The sequence below is a fragment of the Pungitius pungitius genome, chromosome 2, assembly GCF_949316345.1.
Source record: "Pungitius pungitius chromosome 2, fPunPun2.1, whole genome shotgun sequence".
Classification (NCBI taxonomy): Eukaryota; Metazoa; Chordata; class Actinopteri; order Perciformes; family Gasterosteidae; genus Pungitius; species Pungitius pungitius.
In genome coordinates, this window is record NC_084901.1 from 25335100 (window position 1) to 25357252 (window position 22153).

The 22153-nt window shown below is 44.1% G+C and overlaps 1 protein-coding gene across 5 annotated transcripts in view; it reads left to right on the forward strand.

Annotated features, from left to right (window-relative positions):
• ugl (ureidoglycolate lyase) overlaps window positions 1–12775 on the forward strand; it is a 33989-nt gene extending 21214 nt beyond the window's left edge. For 4 of the 5 annotated variants that reach the window (XM_037460899.1, XM_062560722.1, XM_037460901.1 and 1 more), the window contains 2 exons: window positions 3655–3779; window positions 11260–12775. In XM_037460899.1, coding sequence (XP_037316796.1) covers window positions 3655–3779; window positions 11260–11431 — 297 coding nt within the window. In that variant the 3' untranslated portion in view covers window positions 11432–12775. The remainder of the gene's footprint in view (window positions 1–3654; window positions 3780–11259) is intronic. The other variant, XM_037460902.2, reaches the window with a different exon arrangement.
• Window positions 12776–22153: the final 9378 nt, after the last annotated feature.

Sequence of the window (22153 nt, forward strand, 5' to 3'; positions counted from 1 at the left end):
AGTGACTATGGCCCCTGGTTTCGCTAACTTCACGTTCCTCAGAATGGAGCTACCTATAACCAGAGTTGGCTTCTCAGCGGGTGTGTCGCTGAGTGGGGAGAATCGGTTTGAAACGTGAAGTGGTTGGTGGTTAACCGTGTGCTTCGACTTAGACTTATGCTTATTCCGGACAGTCACCCAGCCTCCCGGCCGCTCGGGGGTTGCCGGGGGACGGTTAGCAGGAGCAAACGATACGTCTATGTGGTCCGCACCGACTATAGGAGATGGCTGGTTAACAGCGGCTACCTCCATGGTGCGGAGCCGTGCTTCTAACTCACTAAGCCTCGCCTCCAAGCGATCAAATATACTGCACTTCTTACATGTACCATTATCCGTAAGGGAGGCAGAGGAATAGCTAAACATGTGACACACCGAGCAAGAGAGAGCAGGGGAGGTAGGGAGGGAAGACATCACAATGTTAGCTGCTAAGCTAATGCTAAAAGAGGTAGCGCTAACGCTAAACAACGTCTAAGCAACTATTCGTTTAAACGACAAAGTGCTGGACGGTGAGGCGTTTAACAACGTCTCACGTAGATAATTCGCCGCTTGTACTGACAATATCACGACAGAATCAACTTGGTATCGCTAGAGCTCTGAAAAAGTTCAAGACATCAAACACGCTGTCGACAGGAAGTGACAGGAAGTGACGCAACAGACTCACCGCCTCCTTGACGGTTCATTGGAATCACCCCTACAGTACATTCTCAAACACATGCTGCTTGAATGGTCTTTTTTAAATAAGGAATAAAAACACTAGTTATCATTAAGGTGCACATTTTTTCAAAGATTCCTCCTATCCTCACCGACCTTGTCAGTAACTTCATAAAACTCATTTAAATGATTATACGCAACCTCTTTGCTACACGCAGCTGTCGCCTCCATACATTTCTTTTTTTTGATGACGCATGCGGCGGTGCGACACTGGTGGCTGGTGTTGCCAGATTGGGTGTTTTTCCGCTACTTATTTAGGCGCGTTTACGGTGTGTTTTCTATAGAAATCTGGCACCCCATTGAACGGCGTTAACCTGGAAGAACGTGCCGTTCATAGACACCAAAATGAACAAGTTCACAGTAACGTTCATCGGGCATTAATACAGTACGTTCAGTTCACGTTCGCCCAAAAATGTACGAGTTCATCGTTCAATGAACGCGTTCAGGCACAACACTGACCCTGGTAACCGCTGTCATTGCAGACCGTTGCGTTGATTCTTACTGTGAAAATCTACGTACGTGAAAATGGCCGCCCACCAGAGGTGGGAACAAGTCACTGTTATGCAAATCACAAGCAAGTCTCAAGTCATTGCCCTCGAGTCCCGAGTCAAGTCGAGTCAAAGACGAAGCAAGTCCCAAGTCGAGTCACAAGTCAAAGCCAACAAGTCTCAAGTCGAGTCACAAGTCGTACCATTATATTTTCGAGTCAATTCAAGTCCTTTTATTATAGTGGGGACGGGGAACCCTGGGTGATGGTGTGCTGCCTCACAGACCTAGACTACGAAGGGAAGGGTAATGGTGGATCGACTGTGACTGTGTTATAGTACTGTAACGCTCACCCCAATGCTGCAGCGTAAATAAGGAGGCGATGACTGGCTTGCAACTCCGCTGCATTTATTTATATAAAACAACTCAACTTCGGTCACTGTTGGCCGTCACCACGCGGAACGAACACTTCCGCATACACGGCCCCCCAAAACTCGGGTTGTCTCGCGAAACTACAGCTGGTAACAGAGCATAACGTGAACACATGCAACATCTGCATAACTGATTAACTAATAACATTAACTCAGCTCATTACACTACTTTAAAACGGACCCTGACATAATGTTGGCGAGGATTTCCATCGGAGTCTGAATCCGGGTTCAAAAATCCCGATTTTTGTAACCATGAACAAGCTGTCTCGTTGATATGGTCAAATGGACTGCAGTGATTGGATGTTGTGCAGGGCAGCGCGCGCTCTCTGCATACAGGTGGCGCACATTATTTTGACAGATGCAGATAAACAGAGCGGCGCGGTGGTGTGAAAATGTTTTCCCCCAGTTTTCATGGGAAGTAGCAAGTCTTCTCGAGTCAAAAGGCTCGAGTCCAAGTCAAGTCACGAGTCATCGGTGTTCAAGTCCAAGTCGAGTTGCAAGTCTTTGTACGTTTTGTCGAGTCGAGTCTCAAGTCATCAAATTCATGACTCGAGTCTGACTCGAGTCCAAGTCACATGACTCGAGCCCACACCTCTGCCGCCCACTTCCGGTTTCCCGCTTTAGATCTAAAACAAAAAACGAGAAACAAGTGTTTTCGTTTTGTTTTTTACGGTAAAAGGTACTTAAGGATCAAAAGATACACGAACCGGGTTCTCGGATGTTGAGGTTGAATTTCTGTGGTTAACTTTTTTGCGGTTGAAATATTTGCAGTTTGCAAATTCACCTTTTCCTTTCAAAATCCGATGACACAGATTTACTTCCATACTCCTCTTTATTGTATAGAAGTTTATGAGTAAATTCAAATTTTCTCTTGATCTATTGCCTCAGTCATCATTGTAAACATGAATTTATGATCTCAAGCTCTAATTCCAAGCCTTCTTAAATACAGCATGATGTTCATGTCCAGGAACTGAAACATGAGGACTCAAACGCATAGTTCACAAACAAAAATACTGTAATTAGCTGAGTTAATGTGTCCCTGTTATTAGTTCTAGTCTAGTAGTAGTTATTATGCAGATGTTGCATGTGTTCGTGTTATGCACTAATGCTACCAGCTGTGGTTCACATTTGTGCTGGTATGCGCAATGTTTGTGATCTGAAAGATGTTGAAAACTTTAATTTCATATTATATTGTAATTTGAGTTTCCCCTTTGTAACAACATCTCGTTACCTTTTGGCTCTTTAGCACAATAATGCCCACAAACTCAGGCCTAAAGTTATCTAAGCTCTTTATTCCTCAATATGAAATAAGTGCAGACCTGCTTCTTGTTCCTCAGTCTGTTCATGTCCAGGAACTGAAACATGAGGACTCAAACGCATAGTTCACAAACAAAAATACTGTAATGAGCTGAGTTAATGTGTCCCTGTTATTAGTTCATCAGTTATGCAGATGTTGCAGATGTTGCATGTGTTCGCGTTATGCACTAATGCTACCAGCTGTGGTTATACGAGACCATTGAGGTGTGTGTGTGTGGGGGGGGGGGATCGTCTCGCGAGACAACAAGAGTTTTGGGGGCTGTGTGTGCGGAAGTGTTCGACCGGCGTGGTCACGGCCAACAGGGACGGAAGTTAAGCTGAATTCCATAAATAAATGCACCGGAGTTGCAAGCCAGTCACTGCCTCCTTATTTACGCTGCAGCACTGGGGTGAGCGTTACAATACTTTATTTCACGAGGAACACCAGGAAGCAACAACTCACCTCACCGACATCGACAAGACTCCACTCATTCAGACAAGTCACTCACAAAGTGAAGTTAATCCAGGGACAGGAGAGGAAGTAAACTAAAATAAAAAGGAAACAAACTTTTCAAACAAAAAATACCCTTATCTCCAAATTAAGGGGTAATTGGCCTTTTAGTTTAACATTTACCAGCCATGTTGGGTCTTAAGTCACCTGGCGTGATACAGAGTGTGTTTCATGTGTCAGGTGTGGCAGTGGATCCGTCATCAGACTCAGCTGGAAGATGACAGCAGGGTGGTGAGCAGGCGGCTGGTGACCATGCTCATCATGGAGCTCACGCGGGAGCTCAGGACTCTCTGTCACTCTGTTAGGTAAGCGGACACTCCTTGAGGACACCTTTTTGAAGTGAGCATCGACATTAAAATTGTTTTCCTTCTTCAAAAATAGCATACACTTTAGATCTGTTATGTACATTGAATAACCCATGAAATTTGTATTAGAATTTTTTCTCGACACCTGTATCTGTGCAGATACCAGTCAGTGATGCTTTAGCTGTAGCTTGTAGCTATATGTTAAATAATTTCACAACTTGATCATGTTATAAAGATTGTACTGATTTACTGATATACATTGTTATTTTACTACTGTCCAATCCAATAGACAGAAAAAAACAGCTTTTACAACAAAAACACATTAATTAAATTATATGAGTTGATAAAACGATACAAACAGTGTTTAATTGAGGGGATTCATTGGCAGATACTGTATAATATTCCTAATCAGTCAGTCTATGAATGAATCATTTCCCATTCATACTACATTTCCTATACTCCAGGAGTATGAAAAAAGTAATGTTCAGGTAAAGCAGAATCACAGCTATAAGCTGGTGTCCTATCGGTTGCTATTGAAGGAGGTCGGTTCACATTTCAATTCAATTCAATTCATTTTATTTTGTATAGCCCAAAATCGCAAATTACAAATTTGCCTCAGAGGGCTTTACAGTCTGTACACATGCAACATCCTCTGTCCCGAAACCCTCACATCGGCACAGGAAAAACTCCCCAAAATATGAAAAAAAACCCTTCAATGGGGAAAAAAGGGAAGAAACCTTAGGGAGAACGTCAGAGGAGGGATCCCTCTCCCGGGATGGACAGACTGCAATGGATGTCATGTGTACAGAATCAACAATGTAAAAGATGTACAATACATTCAATTTCTCTAACTGAAATGATACAAGTAATTGCAAGTAGCAGAAGAGGTGTACGGCAGGACCACTGCAGGGACAACCTCCATCAGATCGAACCACCATCCACAGAGGCTTCTGTGGGGAGGGAGAGCAGAAAGATGTTGGTTTTTGATGACAGTAATATGAATCATATTTAAAGTAATGATGATGGCAGCAGCAGGTGTCAGCAGAGCCATGAGCCAGGAGTTAGAACCGGGGTCCGCACGAAACTATGATCCACGGAGACCTGCTAGGCGAGAAAGCACAAAAAACTCCCGGAAAGAAGCTTAATTAGTGATGTACATTAATAAAGCATGGATGATTGTGGGAGGAGAGAGTGAGAGTGAGAGAGGGGCTCGGTGTGTCCTAAGAAGTCCCCCGGCAGTCTAAGCCTAGAGCAGCTTAACTAAGGGCTGGTCCAGGCTAACCTGAGCCAGCCCTAACTATAAGCAATATCAAAGAGGAACGTTTTAAGCTTTATCTTAAATGAACTGACCGAGTCTGCCCCCCGGACTGAAAGTGGAAGCTGGTTCCACAAAAGAGGAGCTTGATAACTGAAGGCTCTGGCCCCCATCCTACTTTTTAAAACTCTAGGAACCACAAGTAGCCCAGCATCTATGGAGCGTAGATGCCTTGTAGGACAATACGGTGTAACAAGCTCTTTAAGATAAGACGGTGCCTCACCAGCAAGTGCCTTGTAGGTGAGGAGAAGTACCTTAAATTCTATTCTTGATTTAACAGGAAGCCAGTGCAGAGAAGTTAATACAGGAGTTATATGATCCCATTTCTTAGTTCTTGTTAATACACGTGCTGCAGCATTCTGAATCAGTTGGAGAGGTTTAAGCGATTTACAAGAGCAGCCTGATAACAAAGAATTACAGTAATACAGTAAAACATTTGTGCTGGTATGTGCAATGTTTGTGATCTGAAAGATGTTGAAAACTTTAATTTCATATTATATTGTAATTTGAGTTCCCCTTTGTAACATCTCATTACCTGTTGGCTCTTTAGCACAATAATGCCCACAAACTCAGGGCTAAAGTTATCTAAGCTCTTTATTCCTCAATATGAAATAAGTCCTTCAAAGTGCAGACCTGCTTCTTGTTCCTCAGTCTGGAGCTCTTGTATCACAGCTAAACCCCTATTCCTGTGTGTCCACTGCTCAATTTCAAGGGGAAGACATTGGCGGGATTCAAATTTTCAAATTTGCTTTGGAAGGTTCCTAACTGAGTGCAACTGTACCCCATCCTGTTGTTCGCAATAGCACATCTTTGATATGACGTGACTTTTCAAACCCTTATGGCAGTTTTTTTTTAACCTTTATATTCTTCGCACATGGGTCAACTAAGTTGATCAAATGTCTATCCAGGGTCGTAAAAAAACGTGCAGTGCCCATCCGGTCCAGGAGTTCGTCGACCCCGGGGCATTGGGTAGTCATCGAATCGTGACATGTCGTTCACCCTGCGATAGTCCACACAGAACCGTACAGACCCATCTTTCTTTGCCACCGGAACGATGGGGCTGCTCCAGGCACTGTTGGACTCTTCTATGACCCCCATCTCCAACATAGCAACCACTTTTCTTTTGTGTTCGGGCATTCTGTAGGGTCGTGACCTTAACGTCACCCCTGAGGGAGTCTCGATTCGGTGCCCTGTCAGGTTGGTCCGGCCTGGCAGGGGGGAGAACACGTCAGCAAACTGGGCAATGTCTGTCCTCTGGCCCTCGGAGTAGCCCTCCTCGCTTTCCCCGCCTTTGTTTACTGTCTCGACGCCACCTGTGAGCACTTCCGTTTGGCGTAGCCGGGTTGGTAGTTACCGCTGTCTTGGAGATCTCTGGAATGAGCCGGAGACCCTCGATAAAGTGGTCGAAATCGCATGATTCGATATCAAAAAGTTGCTGACGGCTAGATGAGATCATCGCAAGACTGTTCTAGGGGAACAGACTCGAAACAAATAGGCAGAAAACTACTATTTTGCAGATTCTGGAGAGACGCTGAGCCTCGCGTTGTTCACGCGCTGCCATCTAGGTTGTCTATGGTGCTACTGGGTTTGACTGGGGGAGCCTTTTCCCTCTCCAACCCTTTCCGATCTTTTCCCTCCATACCAATGCTGGCCATGGTATTCCTCACTCATCTCCGGCTCGAAGGACCATTGTAAGAACTGTAGGGTAAGGGAAATGGTTCAGGTGGAGTGAGGGTTTGGTGAGCAAACAGAGTCTCGGTCAGAAGACATCAAATGACATGGAGTGATGAATGAAGCATGGAGAAGGCACGGTTTCTCGCCACCAGTAATATTTTATTTGACTTCAAGGTTGACTTCAGTCAAGATGCATTGTCTGTGTGCTGCAGAGTGAGATCATAAAGAAACAGCAATTAGTGGCAGGTAATTGACAATGGTCAATGGTCAATCCATACAAGTTGGGCAAGACAAATTAACAAAGAAATAAATTCACTAATCCCAAATTACCCGACGTAAGAACATGGATCAAACAATCTTCCCACATGGCTCATGGCACGTGTCTGACAACAAACAAAGCAATCAATTAACAATACACAACAGTCTGACAGTAAATCATAAAGACAATTAAATTCATAAACTGACTCACGTTAATTCACGTAGACGCACACAGTACACATCAGAGTGCTGGGAGAGAGTGCAAAGAATGAGGCAAAGGGTTCGCAATCAATTTATAGGCCACAGGTGAGGCGGGCATGGCCAGGTGGCGAGTATCTCTGAAAGAGCGAAATGGAGTAGAATGGAAACGGAATAGGAGGAGTCTTTTCAGGGCCCTTGCCACTTAGCCAGAAGTTTAGACTTGGTCTTCCAACTAAGTAATACAAGTACCTTTTCTACCGGTGTGAATTGTCGCAGCCTGGCTCCTCTGTTGTAAAGCTGTTGTTGCCGTTCCTGGGCCTGGAGCAAATTCTCACTTGACATCCTTCCCAGTGTGTGGAGCTTTGCTGGACGTACTGGATCTCATTCTTGCAGGGGCTCGGACCGGTCTCCCAGTTTTCTTTAATAAGGTCCAGCACCCCCCTTGGCGTCCTGCCAAACAGAAGTTCAAAGGGAGAAAATCCAGTGGAGGCCTGGGGAACCTCCCGGACTGAAAACAACAGGATCAAGCCGATTATCCCAATTACGTTCATCGTCGCTAATAAATTTATGGATCATTGACTTCCGAGTCTTATTCATACGTTCCACCAGCCCATCGGTCTGCGGTGATACACACTAGTACAAACAGACTTAATGCCCAGTAATCCGTAAAGTTCTGTGTGCGTGACCCGAACGAGGTGCCCTGGTCCGTCAGAATCTCTTTCGGGATTCCGACCCGGGAGATGACCTGAAACTAAGCCTGCGCGACACTCTTTGCAGAGATTTTGTGCAATGGCACTGCCTCCGGATAACGGATTGCGTAATCCATGAGGACTAACACAAAGCGATATCCGCCTGCGCTCCGGTGGAATGGCCCGATGAGGTCCATGCCGATGCGTTCAAATGGAAACTCCAACAAGGGTAGAGGACGTAACGGTGCCCTCGGGATGGCCGGGTGGTTAACTGACACTCCGGGCAGGACGCACACCAGCGGCGCGTGTCCCCTCGGATGCCTGGCCAATAAAATCGGGTCATTATCCAGTCTAGTGTCTTCCCGTATCCCATGTGACCCACCATCGGGTTACAGCCGCCGGGGGAATGATTTTCCAGGTGGCATGTCCCTGTCGGCCGTAAACACCCCTGCAGTCCGCCCCATTAGCATATTAAACTCCAGCCAATCTGTTCCCAAAATTTTGGCGCGTCCGTCAGGCGGGAGCTAACCGCAACCTTCACACTTTTCATTTTTCCCTGTGTCGCCGGTGTGGGTTGCCCTGCTGTCTGCTGCTAGTGGTTGTTGTTCTGGGGTGCGGCTACTGGTCGGGTCGAGGCCGGTGTGCCCGCTCCGCCCCTCGGCCCGCTGGGGTGCACCGCCAGGTCGTCCTCCGCCAGGGTGATGGCCACTTCCAGAGTCGGTGGCCGGTGGTACTGGACCCACACTTTCGTCCGGGCTTGAAGCCCCTCCGCGAATTGTTCCCGCACCACCTTCACCACGGCCTGCACCCCTCCTGCCCCGTTCGGCTGTGGCCACTTGGTTGCTGCATCCTTTAGCCACTGCTTGTATGCGAATGTTCTATTGTCCGGCCCCAACCTGGCCTCCCGGAATCGGCGTCAGTGGTCCTCGGTAGGGTTGGGTATCGAGAATCGAGAATCGATTGGAATCGAAACTAGCTTTGCCATTTACCTGGTATCGTTCAAAAGTTTAAAATTCGATTCCTAGTTTCGATTCTCAGTCCGCCGGCGCCGACCGGAAATAGAAACCGCTGAACACCAACGAAGAAGCGTCCACCGAAAGTGTTGTCGTAACAGCGCGATCGAACATGTATAGCGTGCGTCGGCAGTCAAAAGTGTGGTTACACTTCTCGAAACAAACCGAAAACTCTGCAAAAAAACTCCCGGTTGTTGTGAATTTGTGACGCATCAGACGAGTGCGCGCGGCGGTGCCGGGTGGCCCGAGCGGAGCGGTCCTATATGTTAAAATGAGCAGTGAGGCTGGCGCTGCAAAGAAAGAAAAAAAGATTGTACTAGCACTCCCCGCGTCGACCGCCAGCAGCCCCCCGTCAGCGAAAGTGTCCCTGATTTGAGGTTGGGAGAGTTGCGCGCGCCCTCCCCCCCCTCCTCCGTGTGCCCCGTGTTTGATGCGCTGCCTCTTCCTCTGATTCCAAGGGTTTGTCCATCAGTGGGAGCAAGGTAACGTTTAAGTACCTGCAGTATCCAGTATATATACACTCACGTGTAAATGTGTTTTTGTGAGGTTTCAAAAATAAAGCTCTCTGGAGGAAAGTGTACCCCTGTTAAAATATATTCATAATTTATTATGTTTATACAATATTCAAGTTCATAGTTTGATATTTATATTGTAGTTGAAAACAGCCCTGTTAGAAATTCATAGTAAAGTTAATAAAAAGTTCATAGAATTAACATTGATGGAGAAGGTCAGACTTTTTCCTTCAGAAAGACCCTTGGTTAGCTAGCTCATTTTAAATATCTTAAACTTAAACTTTTTTGACCCTGCCTCTTAAAAGAATCGGAATCGAGAATCTCTGGGAACCGGAATCGAAACCAGGAATCTGAATCGCTCAAATTCAAACGATACCCAACCCTAGTCCTCGGGCAGCAGCCCCAGCGTGTCCACCACGGCCTTCAACACGGCCGCGTAGTCCCGCCGGTGGCAGCCCCATGGCCGCTGTCGGCGCCTCCCCTGTCAGGTGGGGTAACAGCCTGACTGGCCACTCTTCCGCTGGCCAGCCGCATGCCTCCCCCTCGAAGGTCTCCAGGAAGGACTGGGCATCATCCTCCGTCGTCAGGCGGTGGAGGGTCCAGCGCCTGGGCCTGCCTCCCCACCTGGGTGTGGGGCGCCCCCAGGAACTGATGGTTTGCCTCCGCCTGATCGTGCTGGATGGCCGCCAGCTCACTGATCATCTGGCCCAGTGCCATGATCATGGCCGGCATCCCCAGCTGTCAGTCGTCATCGTCAGACATCGTCCTCCCCCCCCCACTGCCGAGTTGTGCGCCACTGTAACGCGTCTGAGTTCCGGGGAGGGGTTCCGGAAATGAAGACTGCACGGTTGGTTGTGAGATGGCTTTTTATTGTTTTTCTCGACCGCTGACGTCTCTCGCCCGCTGACGTCTCTCCTACTGGGGTTTGTAAAGCACAGGCCCAATCAGCCTTCCCCTGATGACAATTTCTCCCACCTGGCACCCTTCCCTGAGCCTCTCCCCCTCTTTCTCCTCTGCAGCCGAGCCAAAACCACGCCGCCACCGCACTAATTCAAATAGACATTTTCCCATTTGACCAACACAACAAGCATAGTACTTTTGAAGGTGAAAAACACCTTTCATTCGGACAACAATGAATGCTAACCCTAACACTAACTAAAAGGTTGAGATCTGTTGTCAACAGACAACATAAGTATTAGCCCCATTTTGGGGGTAAGTTTTTACCAGCTTTGCACATCTACAGATGGAAAATCTATTCTTATTATTTAAAAAGCTGAAGCTCAGATTGAATGGAGAAAGTGTGTAAACAGCAACGTTCAAATCTTGCCATAGATTCTCAATCGGATTGAGATGTGGGCTTTGACTGGGCCATTTTAAAACATTAACATGCTTTGATCTAAACCATTCCATTGTAGCTCTGCCTTATGTAAGTAGTCGGGTGAACGAGTAGTAGCCGTAACCAAGGGGAAACAACACGCAAAACAAATCACTGTGTAGTGGTGCAGATGGTGTAGTGTTTATTCTTCAATACCATCTCTAACAAAAAGACTATTTTCAGTAAGCTACAGGTAGAGCATTGGGTCTCCATGAGACAATAATAGAATGGCTTAAATTTTAGGAATGACAAAAAACACTCAAATCAATCATACAGGTAGTCTAACTTCTGAGATAATGAGAAATTTTTATCTATCAATACTATTATATTTTTGAATTACATTGTTTTCTGTAGGTACTTGCATCAATGTAGAATATTCTGTCCTATTTAAGCTCTGGCTCAGAGGATCAAGCCTTATGTCTCTCTCTGTCTGTCTTCTTCAGGGCTAAACAGAGGTTGCACACAGCAGCAGACATGTTCCTGGAAGTGGTCCTAAAGAGAGATTTTCCTGAGTTCATCACCACCTACTTGATTCAGGACCACACCTTTCTCAGCTCCCAGAACACTGAACAGGTGGAATCTCTGAACACAGACTGGCCCCAAGCTAAACTGTGAGCGTCCTCTGCCCAACAAGAACACACTTTGAGGACATCCAATGCAGCTTTTAGAGATTTCACTGGATATTCTAAATTAAATAATTCTAATTATTTGTTTAAATAGATTGTAATTTCATAGACAGATAATCAGTTAGGGACAAAATGTGTTCATTTTGTCAGTCCCTATGGAAAAAGTGGTGCAGCTATGCCTCGCTTCCATCCAGCAGGTCCTGGCCTTGGCCTCTTCTAAAGTCTGTCCGAAGTTCTGATGAGGAAGAACAGCAGCACACTGAAAATCCAGAAATGTTTGCAGACCACGCTACATTAACTTTGGATTTAGCAGAGTACAGATGTTTGATGACTAATATAATGCATGATCTTCATCAGAGGAGGTTCCTTATATTAAACCTAGGATTAGTGCATCTGAAATCACACTGCAAACTCCTACAGAGTCAATTGTACGAAAGAACTTGAGTCATTATCCAGTATGAGATTAATTTGCAGTAGAGTTAAAGTAAATCTTTGATAGGTTTGAAATGTAACTGTACAGTGTCACTCTACTTGGTGTAGGGCTTAACTCTATGTACTGTGGCACATGGATTGGAGAGTGTGTGCTGGAAACCACATGGTTGGTGGTTCGAACCCAGGCTGCTCTATGCCCCATGTCACAGTGTCCCTGAGCAATACACCTATCCTCAACTGCTCCCTGGGCCAAAATGTAAACACCATGTATTAAAAATAAAAGTTCCTTTAGCTTAATGACATTGTATTTAACAATGAACAAATTTATTATAACACTTATTCTGAGTTAAATTATTAATACTTTGTTGAGTGTTGATTTACAAGATTGGGACAATATAAACACCAGCTTAGAGTTAAAATTGAATCTCAAAGAGTCAATTTAACTGAAAATTTGCTGTGTAAAGACACTAACACACACTTTCACTGTTTTAAAACAATATGGTTAAGGGGGTTTACTTTTCATTCTGAGGGTTAAAAGTGATATTGGAAAATGCCTGTTACATAAACAACATACATTTTTAGTAAGCTCCTTATTTTAGAACCAACTGTGATCTTTTCCTAAACCTAACCAAGTTAACCAATCAAATAAACTAAACTTAAACTGTGTTTAATTTGAAACAAGTCTGGCTGCAAAACTGAATATCTTCTGTGAACACCAAAGTTTATTTATAACAGACACACACAGGTGGACTGACAAATGATCCCTGACGTCCTAAACACTAGAGTGGAACTTAGAGTAGAAGGAAAATACCCAGTTGGGTGTTTTGGTATCACAACCAGTGTTCTTTTATTTAGCTGTGTAACAATGTGGAACAAAAGTGTGATAAAAGGCATGGATGTTTTTGGTGTCTGTGTTTTCATTATCAGGTCACAGGTTGTTTTATATGTTCAATAGGTGCCTGATCTTCCACTTCTTCTCTGGCCTAATGTTGTTTGAAGGTTCTTTTACAGACTGCGGCTGTGGTCAAAAGTGCCAAAGTGACCACCTACCCTTTATTGATAACCCCTTTTCCATGACCTTGATTAAAAACATCATGGGATCTAGGAAATATCTGCAGGGTTAAAAGAAAATTCAAAGAATCTGACCACATTTTTTTTTTATTTTGGTCATGTCATATTGTGTAATACGTTGTGCCATAAAATTATGTAGCCTAAAGCAAGAATTCTGCAAATCTTATTTCTAATCAATTCTTCTGATGCTTAAAAGGACAGATGACATTTATCTATCAATCGCAGATGGTGAGTGTAATAATGAGTGAAAAAGGGAAAATTCCCTAGTTGAGAACAAAAAAAGAGTATCATTTAAGTTTTCAAAATATCTCATCTCATCTTCAGCTGCTTATCCGGGGTCGGGTCGCGGGGGCAACAGCTCCAGCAGGGGGCCCCAGACTTCCCTTTCCCGGGCCACATCTACCAGCTCTGACTGGGGGATCCCCAGGCGTTCCCAGGCCAGTGTGGAGATATAATCTCTCCATCTAATCCTGGGTCTTCCCCGGGGCCTCTTCCCAGCTGGACTTGTAAACGAGGCGTCATGGGGGGCATCCTTACCAGATGCCCAAACCACCTCAACTGGCTCCTTTCAACGCAAAGGAGCAGCGGCTCTACTCTGAGCTCCTCGCGAATTGGCTGAGCTTCTCACTCTATCTCTACGGGAGACGCCAGCCACTCTCCTGAGGAACCCCATTTCGGCAGCTTGTATCCGTGACCTAGTTCTTTCGGTCATGACCCATCCTTCATGACCATAGGTGAGGGTAGGAATGAAGATTGACCGGTAGATTGAGAGCTTTGCCTCTCGGCTCAGCTCTCTTTTTGTCACTACGGTACGGTAAAGCGAGTGCAATAGCGCCCCCACTGCTCCGATTCTCCGGCCAAGCTCACAATCCATCTTGACGAAAATCCCTCCTCCACCTCCCGCTGCGCCTCTACCAAAGAGGGCGTAGTAGTTGGATTTATGTTCCTCAAAGTGTTCCTTCCACCGCCCGATAACCTCCTCAGTCGCGGTCAACAGGGTCCCATCCTTACTATACACAGCTTGAATGGTTCCCCTTTTCCCCCTTCTGAGGTGCCGGATGGACTTCCAGAAGCACTTTGGTGCCGACAGAAAGTCCTTCTCAATAATTACCCACCAGATATCATAACCTCGAAGGCCTCCTTCTTCAGTCGGACGGCTTCCCTGACCACCGGTCTCCACCACGGGGTTTGAGGGTTACCGCCCCTTGATGCACCTAAGACCTTAAGGCCACAACTCACTGCTTCAGCAATGGAAGTTTTCAAAATATGACTGACCATAAATCAGTTTTTAAAATTAGGTTAGTATAATTTAAATCAAACTCTAAATATTATACTGAGGATGAGTTTAATAATCTAAATGCAGATGGTTTCTCTATCATACATTTTAATAATAGAAGTTTTTCACATTTTGACAAAATATAAGGCAAATTAAAATCATTAAAATGTTCTGTTGTCCTATAGCACTGTCCAATTAGACCCTGCACAGTAAATTATACATATATGGGAAAGCCATGGATGACTAAAAGTCTCCAAAGGGCATGCAAAAAAAGTACTTTATAAGAAATATTTACAACTGAGAACCAATGAAAGAGAAGAAAAAGAAAAAAAATGATTTCCATTATGAAAATATATCCCAGTGTGAAAAATGATGTTCACCAGTAATGCCGCTAGAGGGCACTGGACTCCTGAGATAGCTAACATACGAGGGAAACAGGAAGTGAAATTCGTTCTTTTCACGTGACTGTCCATAAATCTACAGTCCTGTGAAGCGGTAGATGTTTTCTGTAAGTAAATACATTCTGAATGCCATTTCTGTACAGAACTCTTTCAAAATGTTCGAAAATGTATTGTTTGATGCTAAATGATCGGTCTGATGTTGTGTTGAGGGTTCATGGGAGAGCTACAAGGCTAATGACGTTCTGAAATTTTTAACATTCTATCTGCATACTGTGCATTCGGTTATATTTTATGGGTTTTGATAAAATTTTATAAAATAAAAGGAGAGTTACCACTGCAGTTATTTGTGTACAAACAATATGCACTTGTGTAAACGGAAATGTTATAAACAGATAATTCTACACTGTAATCTATTTTAAACATGAACGTGTTTGAACATCTCAAATTACTTTAACACTGCTCTATCCTCTAAGAGTTGTTGAGAAATAAAGAGTTTTGTGTCCGGTGTTATTCAATTTCACCCGCCTACAAAAATATAAAAAGTAATTAATCTTATTATTCCAAATAAAGGCTACACATTTTCTTTTAAGTTATTTTCGAAACATCTGATGATGCAACTGTGAAAGAAAAAAAAAACATGATAAAGATCTTTTTGAGTGTTGGATCCATTCAAATGATAAGATTGGATCTCTTTAAAAGGAAAAATAGAACTACTACCCATGCACTAATGGAGATGGTGGAAGAAATAACAAAGGCAGATGAATATTACAAGTATTAGTAATATGGCATTTATGTTGACCTCTAGAAGGCATTTGATACGATAGGCCACAGAAAATGAAATACTTAAAGGAACCTTTTTTTTGCCGTTGAAGGTTACGGTGTGGGTTCGTTTCCTGTTTGATTTAGTAGTTTCCTGCCACTGGTGTCCCTGGGTTAACTTTACTTCCTGCCCTGGTGTGTTCTCCTGTGGGTGATTGTCTGCCGTGTCCCTGATTGTCTCCTCCTGTGTGCAATCAACTGCTCCTTCCTATATTTAAACCATCTGTGTCCCATCTTGTCTTGTCGGTTCATTAAATAGGTTTCCTGAGTCTTGTTGATTTTGGTGAGTCTTTGTTTTCCTGTTTTCCTCGTTTTTACGTTTTGGGGGTGTTTGTTCTGGTTTGTGTCCTGTCTCTCCATGTACAGGATGTCTGCAGGGAAGATGGCTACCCTTCACCCAAGGTTCACGGCCGATTGGACAACGACCTACCTGGACTCCTCCCCCTTTCATTATTGGATGCAGCTGGTGCAGGTCTATAAAGACCTGCCATTTTAGATCAGTCAGTTTTGCAGCTCTGATGGCTCGCTGGTGTGCTCTCTCATTGTTTCTGCGCTTGTTTCCGTTGAGTTTTGTGAGTATTTTGTTTGGGTAGAGTTAGGGAAGTGTTCACCCTTTTTGTTTGTTTCTTTACTTTAGTCTCGCCCAGCCCCTTTTCCCCTGAATATTTGTTTGGTTTCCTTTTAAGGAGAGAATAAACCTCCTATTTGTTTACACCGTTTGCCTTTGTGTCAGTAGCAGTCACTCACACCACGACCCCATACCTTTGGTCGCCGCTCCACCAGGGCTCATGTTTGCGGGGGTTGCGCTCCCTTACACCTAGACTAAAAGGGGGATGTAACACTCGTCCACATTTTGCCTCTAGGCATTTTTTTGATTCTGCATTTGCGTCCTCTTCCTGTGACCGAAGGGAGCTAAAAATGATCATGGCTTGGTTTAATGTTAATGTTCTATTTCTAAACAAAGAAAAAACTAAATTCATGGTCTTTGGAAATAAGGAATTGGATAGAGATATTGAATTAAAAAGTTCTTAAGACAAAATTTAAGTTTTTGGGACCAAATTCCTCACGGTTGTTCACTATGATAGTAGGCAGTAGAAAGGATCTCATGTAGCTTGATCGATATTATTGCAGCTATTGTAAACCACCGAGAAACATTCCCACATGTAGACCCCAAACATCTATTTACTAGTTTAGTATTTAGTTTCGTTGTTGCAGCTGCTACAACTCAACATTGTTTTGCGACTGGTGCCATGGCTAATTGGGCAGTGTTTTTGTTTAGTTTTTACCATTGGCAGCAAAAAGTTGTCAAGATCATGCACTTCATCACACTGTATATGTGGGGGTAGTGGGAGAGAAAAAAACACTATTGTCCATGAAGCAAAGTTCTTGTAAATCAACCATTCATAGTCTAATCTACAATTTTCTCTGGGCCCTGAAGATATTTGTTACAGGTGTCAGGATGAGAGAGCCTGATAACAGACTTGAGCCTGAGACGAACTGAGAAAAATAGAAATGAATGAACAAGGCAGACGTGAGGCTTCTTCTGTCAGCGTCTTCAAGCAATGAGACGCTGCACGCTGTGATGGCCCAGCTGGCGAGCAGCGCCCCACATGGCTTGGGGTAGCCAGGCAACGGCCACCAAGAGGCGTGGTAGTGGATGGGCGGTACTACAGCAGGTGGCCCTAAGTGCACCTCCCAGGTGTTCTGAATCAGAACCTCAATCAAGAGCCTGTAAAAGGGAGGGTGAGACGACACTGCGGGGGAAGAAGAAAAGAAGCGGAACGACACTAATCCCTCTGCCCTTCTCACTCCAGGACGAGTCCAGCTGAGCTGCCCGATGCCTCCGGCGATCCCGGTGAACCCGGCGTTTTGAGTTTGCTTATGCCCCCTCCCCTCTTCCCCTCAGGTTATAATAAATAAAATTTCTGTTTGACTTCACTGCAATCCTGGGGTCTCGGCTGAACTCTTATTCCCACCTGAAGCCCCAGGCTCCTCTCGGAAGACCGGGCTCCCACAACGCGCAAATACAGGGTTAGGACCCCAAGGTGAAACCACAGTTCTGCACTGCCACCTAGCGGGCATAGATAGCACAATGAGGAAATGATCTTAATTCCAAATGAATACAAATTAAACATAAATGTGACGATACATTTTGTGTGTGTCTCATATTCATATGACAATTTAGAACTTTACTAATAAATGTACTATTAATATAGTAGTGAAATGATGGTCAATGAACATACATCGCTCCACACACAAACATTTTCCTCCATCATTACATGGTTTCTGTAGGGGGGGAAAAGGGAACTATCACTGTTGAACCTGTCCCTGTGTCATCTGAGGGACACCATACACAGCTGCTGAACTAAACGTTTGAACTTGTCTCCCATCGAAATTAACCAATTGTATTAATTTCAAATCTTTTTTTTTTCCCTGTTAAAGTGTTTTTAGGGAATGTTACTCCTGTGCTGTTCTGAGGATGTGTGCAGATTGGTAACTCCTATGAGGCAACTGGTCGATACCAAACTGCTCATTGCAACTAAAATGTTGAGAGTGGAATGCTGGACACACTTAATGGTCGTCATCTTGGTTAGTGAGGAACAACCAAAATCATGAAAAGTGAACAGACTGCGCTGTATTTTCCACTTTTACTTAAACAGGAGGCACACTGTTTTGATGTCAGCTCAGTTATTTTCAGTTATAACAAAACTTTCAAGTAAAGAAACAATCCTGCGGATATACAGGTGGGCGCCAGGTCAGTATTTGCCTCATGCCTCACACACACATCGGCGCACACCCCTTTAGCAACAGTGCCCCTCACTAAGTAATGAAAAAGAGTGACTCAAAAAACATGAAGGATAGAAAACAAATATCTTGAGTGGAATAACAAATGTCAATACACCATCGCAATGTGCAAGGATTCTACAAGTATTTGCCGCTAGCCAGCAGTGGGAACACAAAGCCAGCTAGAAGATCAGGAGGTTGAAACCCACCAGCCTATTATACCTTTTTTACCAGGGGTTAACAACCTTTATGCAAAGGGCCATTCTGCCAAAATTCTCCAACCAAATAAAATGTGTTTTCATATCACAGCCAATTCTTCTTGTTGCTATTTTATTAACTTCATTGTATATCTCTTATGAAGAGGAAAAAAAACATACACTGGCATGTAGGCATTGAGGTCAATAAAATACAGAACTATTCAGGCCTTCTGCCCGCCCCATACTTTTGGAAAATAACACTTAATAACCAGAAGAATAATGAGCTTGAGCCTAATATCCGGAAGAGTAAATATGTAACATCCTCTTAATCATAGATGTGTTTCCTGTTTAATTGTGTCACTAATGTCCCCTTTGATTTCAGTTCCTGCACTCGCCTCCCCTGGGTTTACCCCCCCAACAACCCCACATACTGTATACTCTCTTGCTTTCCCTGTTTTCCTGCCAGATTCCTTTTGTGTACTTATCATTGTTTCTAGTATTTACTTCTGTGGTTTCTGACTTGGATTTGTTTGCCTCCATTGACAGAACTTGTATTTACGGTATGACTACTTGAAGTGTGTTTTCCTGTGCACCTGAGTCCCTGTTCCAAACAAGAACCGTTTCTAGACTTAGGTAAGATTAGTCCATTTCATCCATTGCTTCTTTTTCTCAACCATCAACTGTAGTCGTGGTCTGAGAATACATGCTCAGATACTTGAATCAAACACTTTCATATACATTGTCCATCTGTGAGCATCTTTCCAGGCCTTACTGTCTCATGAACTGCCACAAAACTAGCAGCAGTAGTCTGATGTGGAGGCATGCGTCTTCTAAAGTATTGTAATGTAGGGACATATATTTTCAATCTGCAGTTGTTTAAGGTAAGAATAATAGTTCACTGAGTTTAGGAGGTCAGTGAAGGATTCATGTTCATACTGTCAATAATTCTATCTACCTATTCAGATGGTGGCTCATGTGAGGGTGCCTGTGATTTGAAAAGGGAGGTAAGGGGGGTGTTCTAGTGTGGTAATGCTAGATGTTTGTAGAAGTAGATCTAGTGTGTGACTGGGAGCTGATGTTCCAGCATATTCAAAGTTTGCAGATTGTGATCAGCCACCCGCAGGGAGAGGGGTGTGTTATGCTGTGATGCACAGCTTGGTTGACAAAAAAACAACTGTTGTTTAGTGACCGGGTGTTAGCCCACTACGACCCCAGCTTCCCTCTGACTTTAGCATGCAGTGCCTCTGCCTATGGCATCAGCGCAATTATCCAACACAACTTACCAGAAGGGGAGCAACGACCAATTGCTTATACTAGCTGTACTCTATCCTCGGCAGAGAAAAACTATTCTCAAATAGAGAAAGAAGCTCTTGAACTGATAAATGGCGTAAAGAAATTCCACCAGTACTTGTGGGGTAGACATTTTAACTTGATTACTCATCATCGCCCTCTTCTGGTGAGCACAAGAGCCTGCCTACACTGTCCGCAGCCTGCATTCAGCGGTGGGCAGTTATATTGTCAGCGTATGACTACCACATTGTCTATTGCTGATGGACTCTCGCTGTCCCTTACCGGAGACCAGCGACACAGGTACAGCCGTGCATTCAGCTCTAGTCCACTCACTTCATTCCCGTTGGATTTAGAGACCGCTGTGCTCTGATTTCACCGTGTTGCTTTTTACCAACGACCTACTCTGACCTGGAGGCCCGAATAACCTTTGCCCAAAGTTTTTCCGCGAAGGAGCTCAAACCTTCCCAAGTCAGCTGAAAGCTGCTGAATAACGGCGAAACCGACCGTTCACCACGCCCATCCAGCCCATCAAAACAGTAAGAGACTGTTTTTCTAGGCAGGCTAATTTAGAGTGTTTTATATGAACTTTGTTCTAGTTAAGTGATAATGTGGAACTATACAGGACTGTCTCAGAAAATTTGAATATTGTGATAAAGTTCTTTATTTTCTGTAATGCAATCAAAAAAAACAAAAATGTCATGCATTCTGGATTCATCACAAATCAACTGAAATATTGAAAGCCTTTTGTTCTTTTAATATTGCTGATTATGGGTTAGGGTAAAAAAAAGATTTATAACAGCAAAACAAAATCAAACATTTGAAAATGTCCATTAATGCACTCAGTACTTGGTTGGGAATCCTTTTGCACGGATTCCTGCATCAATGCGGCGTGGCATGGAGGCAATCAGCCTGTGGCATTGCTGAGGTTTTATGGATGCCCAGGATGCTTCAATAGCGGCCTTTAGCTCATTTGCATTGTTGGTCTGGTGTCTTTCAGCTTCTTCTTCACAATACCCCACAAATTCTCTATGGGGTTCAGGTCAGGGGAATTGGCAGGCCAATTGAGGACAGTAATGCCATGGTCAGTACACCAGTTACTGGTGGTTTTGGCACTGTGGGCAGGTGCCAGATCATGCTGGACAATGAAATCCTCATCTCCATAGAGCTTTTCAGCAGACGGAAGCATGTAGTGCTCTAAAATCTCTTGGTACACAGCTGCATTTACTCTGGACTTGATGAAACACAGTGGACTAACACCAGCAGCTGACATGGCTCGCCAAACCATCACTGACTGTGGGAACTTCACACTGGATTTCAAGCAACTTGGATTTTGCTCCTCTCCAGCCTTTCTCCAGACTCTGGCGCCTTGACTTCCAAATTAAATACAACACTTGCTTTCGTCTGAAAACAGGACTTTGGACCACTCTGCAACTGTCCAGTGCTTCCTTTCCATAGCCCAAGTCAGACGCTTCTTCCGTTGTCTTGAGTTCAGAAGTGGCTTGACCATGGGAATACGGCTATTGTAGCCCATTTCCCGGACACGTCTGTGAACAGTGGCTTTTGATACCTGGACTCCAGCTTCAGTCCACTGTCTTTGAAGCTCCCCCAAATTCTGGAAGAGACTCTTCTTCACAATGCTCTTAAGGCTGCGGTCATCTCTCTTGGTTGTGCAGCGTTTCCTGCCACATTTCCCCCTTCCAACAGACTTTTTGTGGATGTGCTTTAAAACTGCACTCTGTGAACAGCTTGCTCTTTGAGAAATTTCTTTTTGTGTCTTACCCTCCTGATGGAGGGTGTCAATGATGGTCCTCTGGACAGCAGTCAGATCAGCAGTCTTCCCCATCCTTGTGATTTAGTTTACTGAACCAAGCTGAGTGTTTTTCAAGGCTCAGGAAACCCTTGCAGGTGTTTCGAGTTAATTAGACTATTCAAGTGATTAGTTGAATACCCTACTAGTATACTTTTTCATGATATTCTGATATTTAGAGATAGGATATTTGAGTTTTCTTAAGCTGTAAGCCATAATCAGCAATATTAAAAGAATAAAAGGCTTGCAATATTTCAGTTGATTTGTAATGAATCCAGAATGCATGACATTTTTGTTTTTTTAATTGCATTACAGAAAATAAAGAACTTTATCACAATATTCAAATTTTCTGAGACAGTCCTGTATATCCTGGATTAACATGTCCGCTATCATTGATATATGTTTGAATGTGCACTTGTACAAATGTTGTCATAGGATTTGGTGCTGTTCATAAATGTTTTGGATGATTCCAGCCATTTGAATAACCCTTCCGCACTCCTCCCTCTAAAAGAGTGGGTTACGTTAGCCACCAAGCACAAGAACTTGTTGCATTGCTGTGGTATCTTTCAGGACCTCTGCCTCTAGAAGCTACCTACTTTATAAGCAAAGAAAATCCAACACCAGCGGGCGGTAG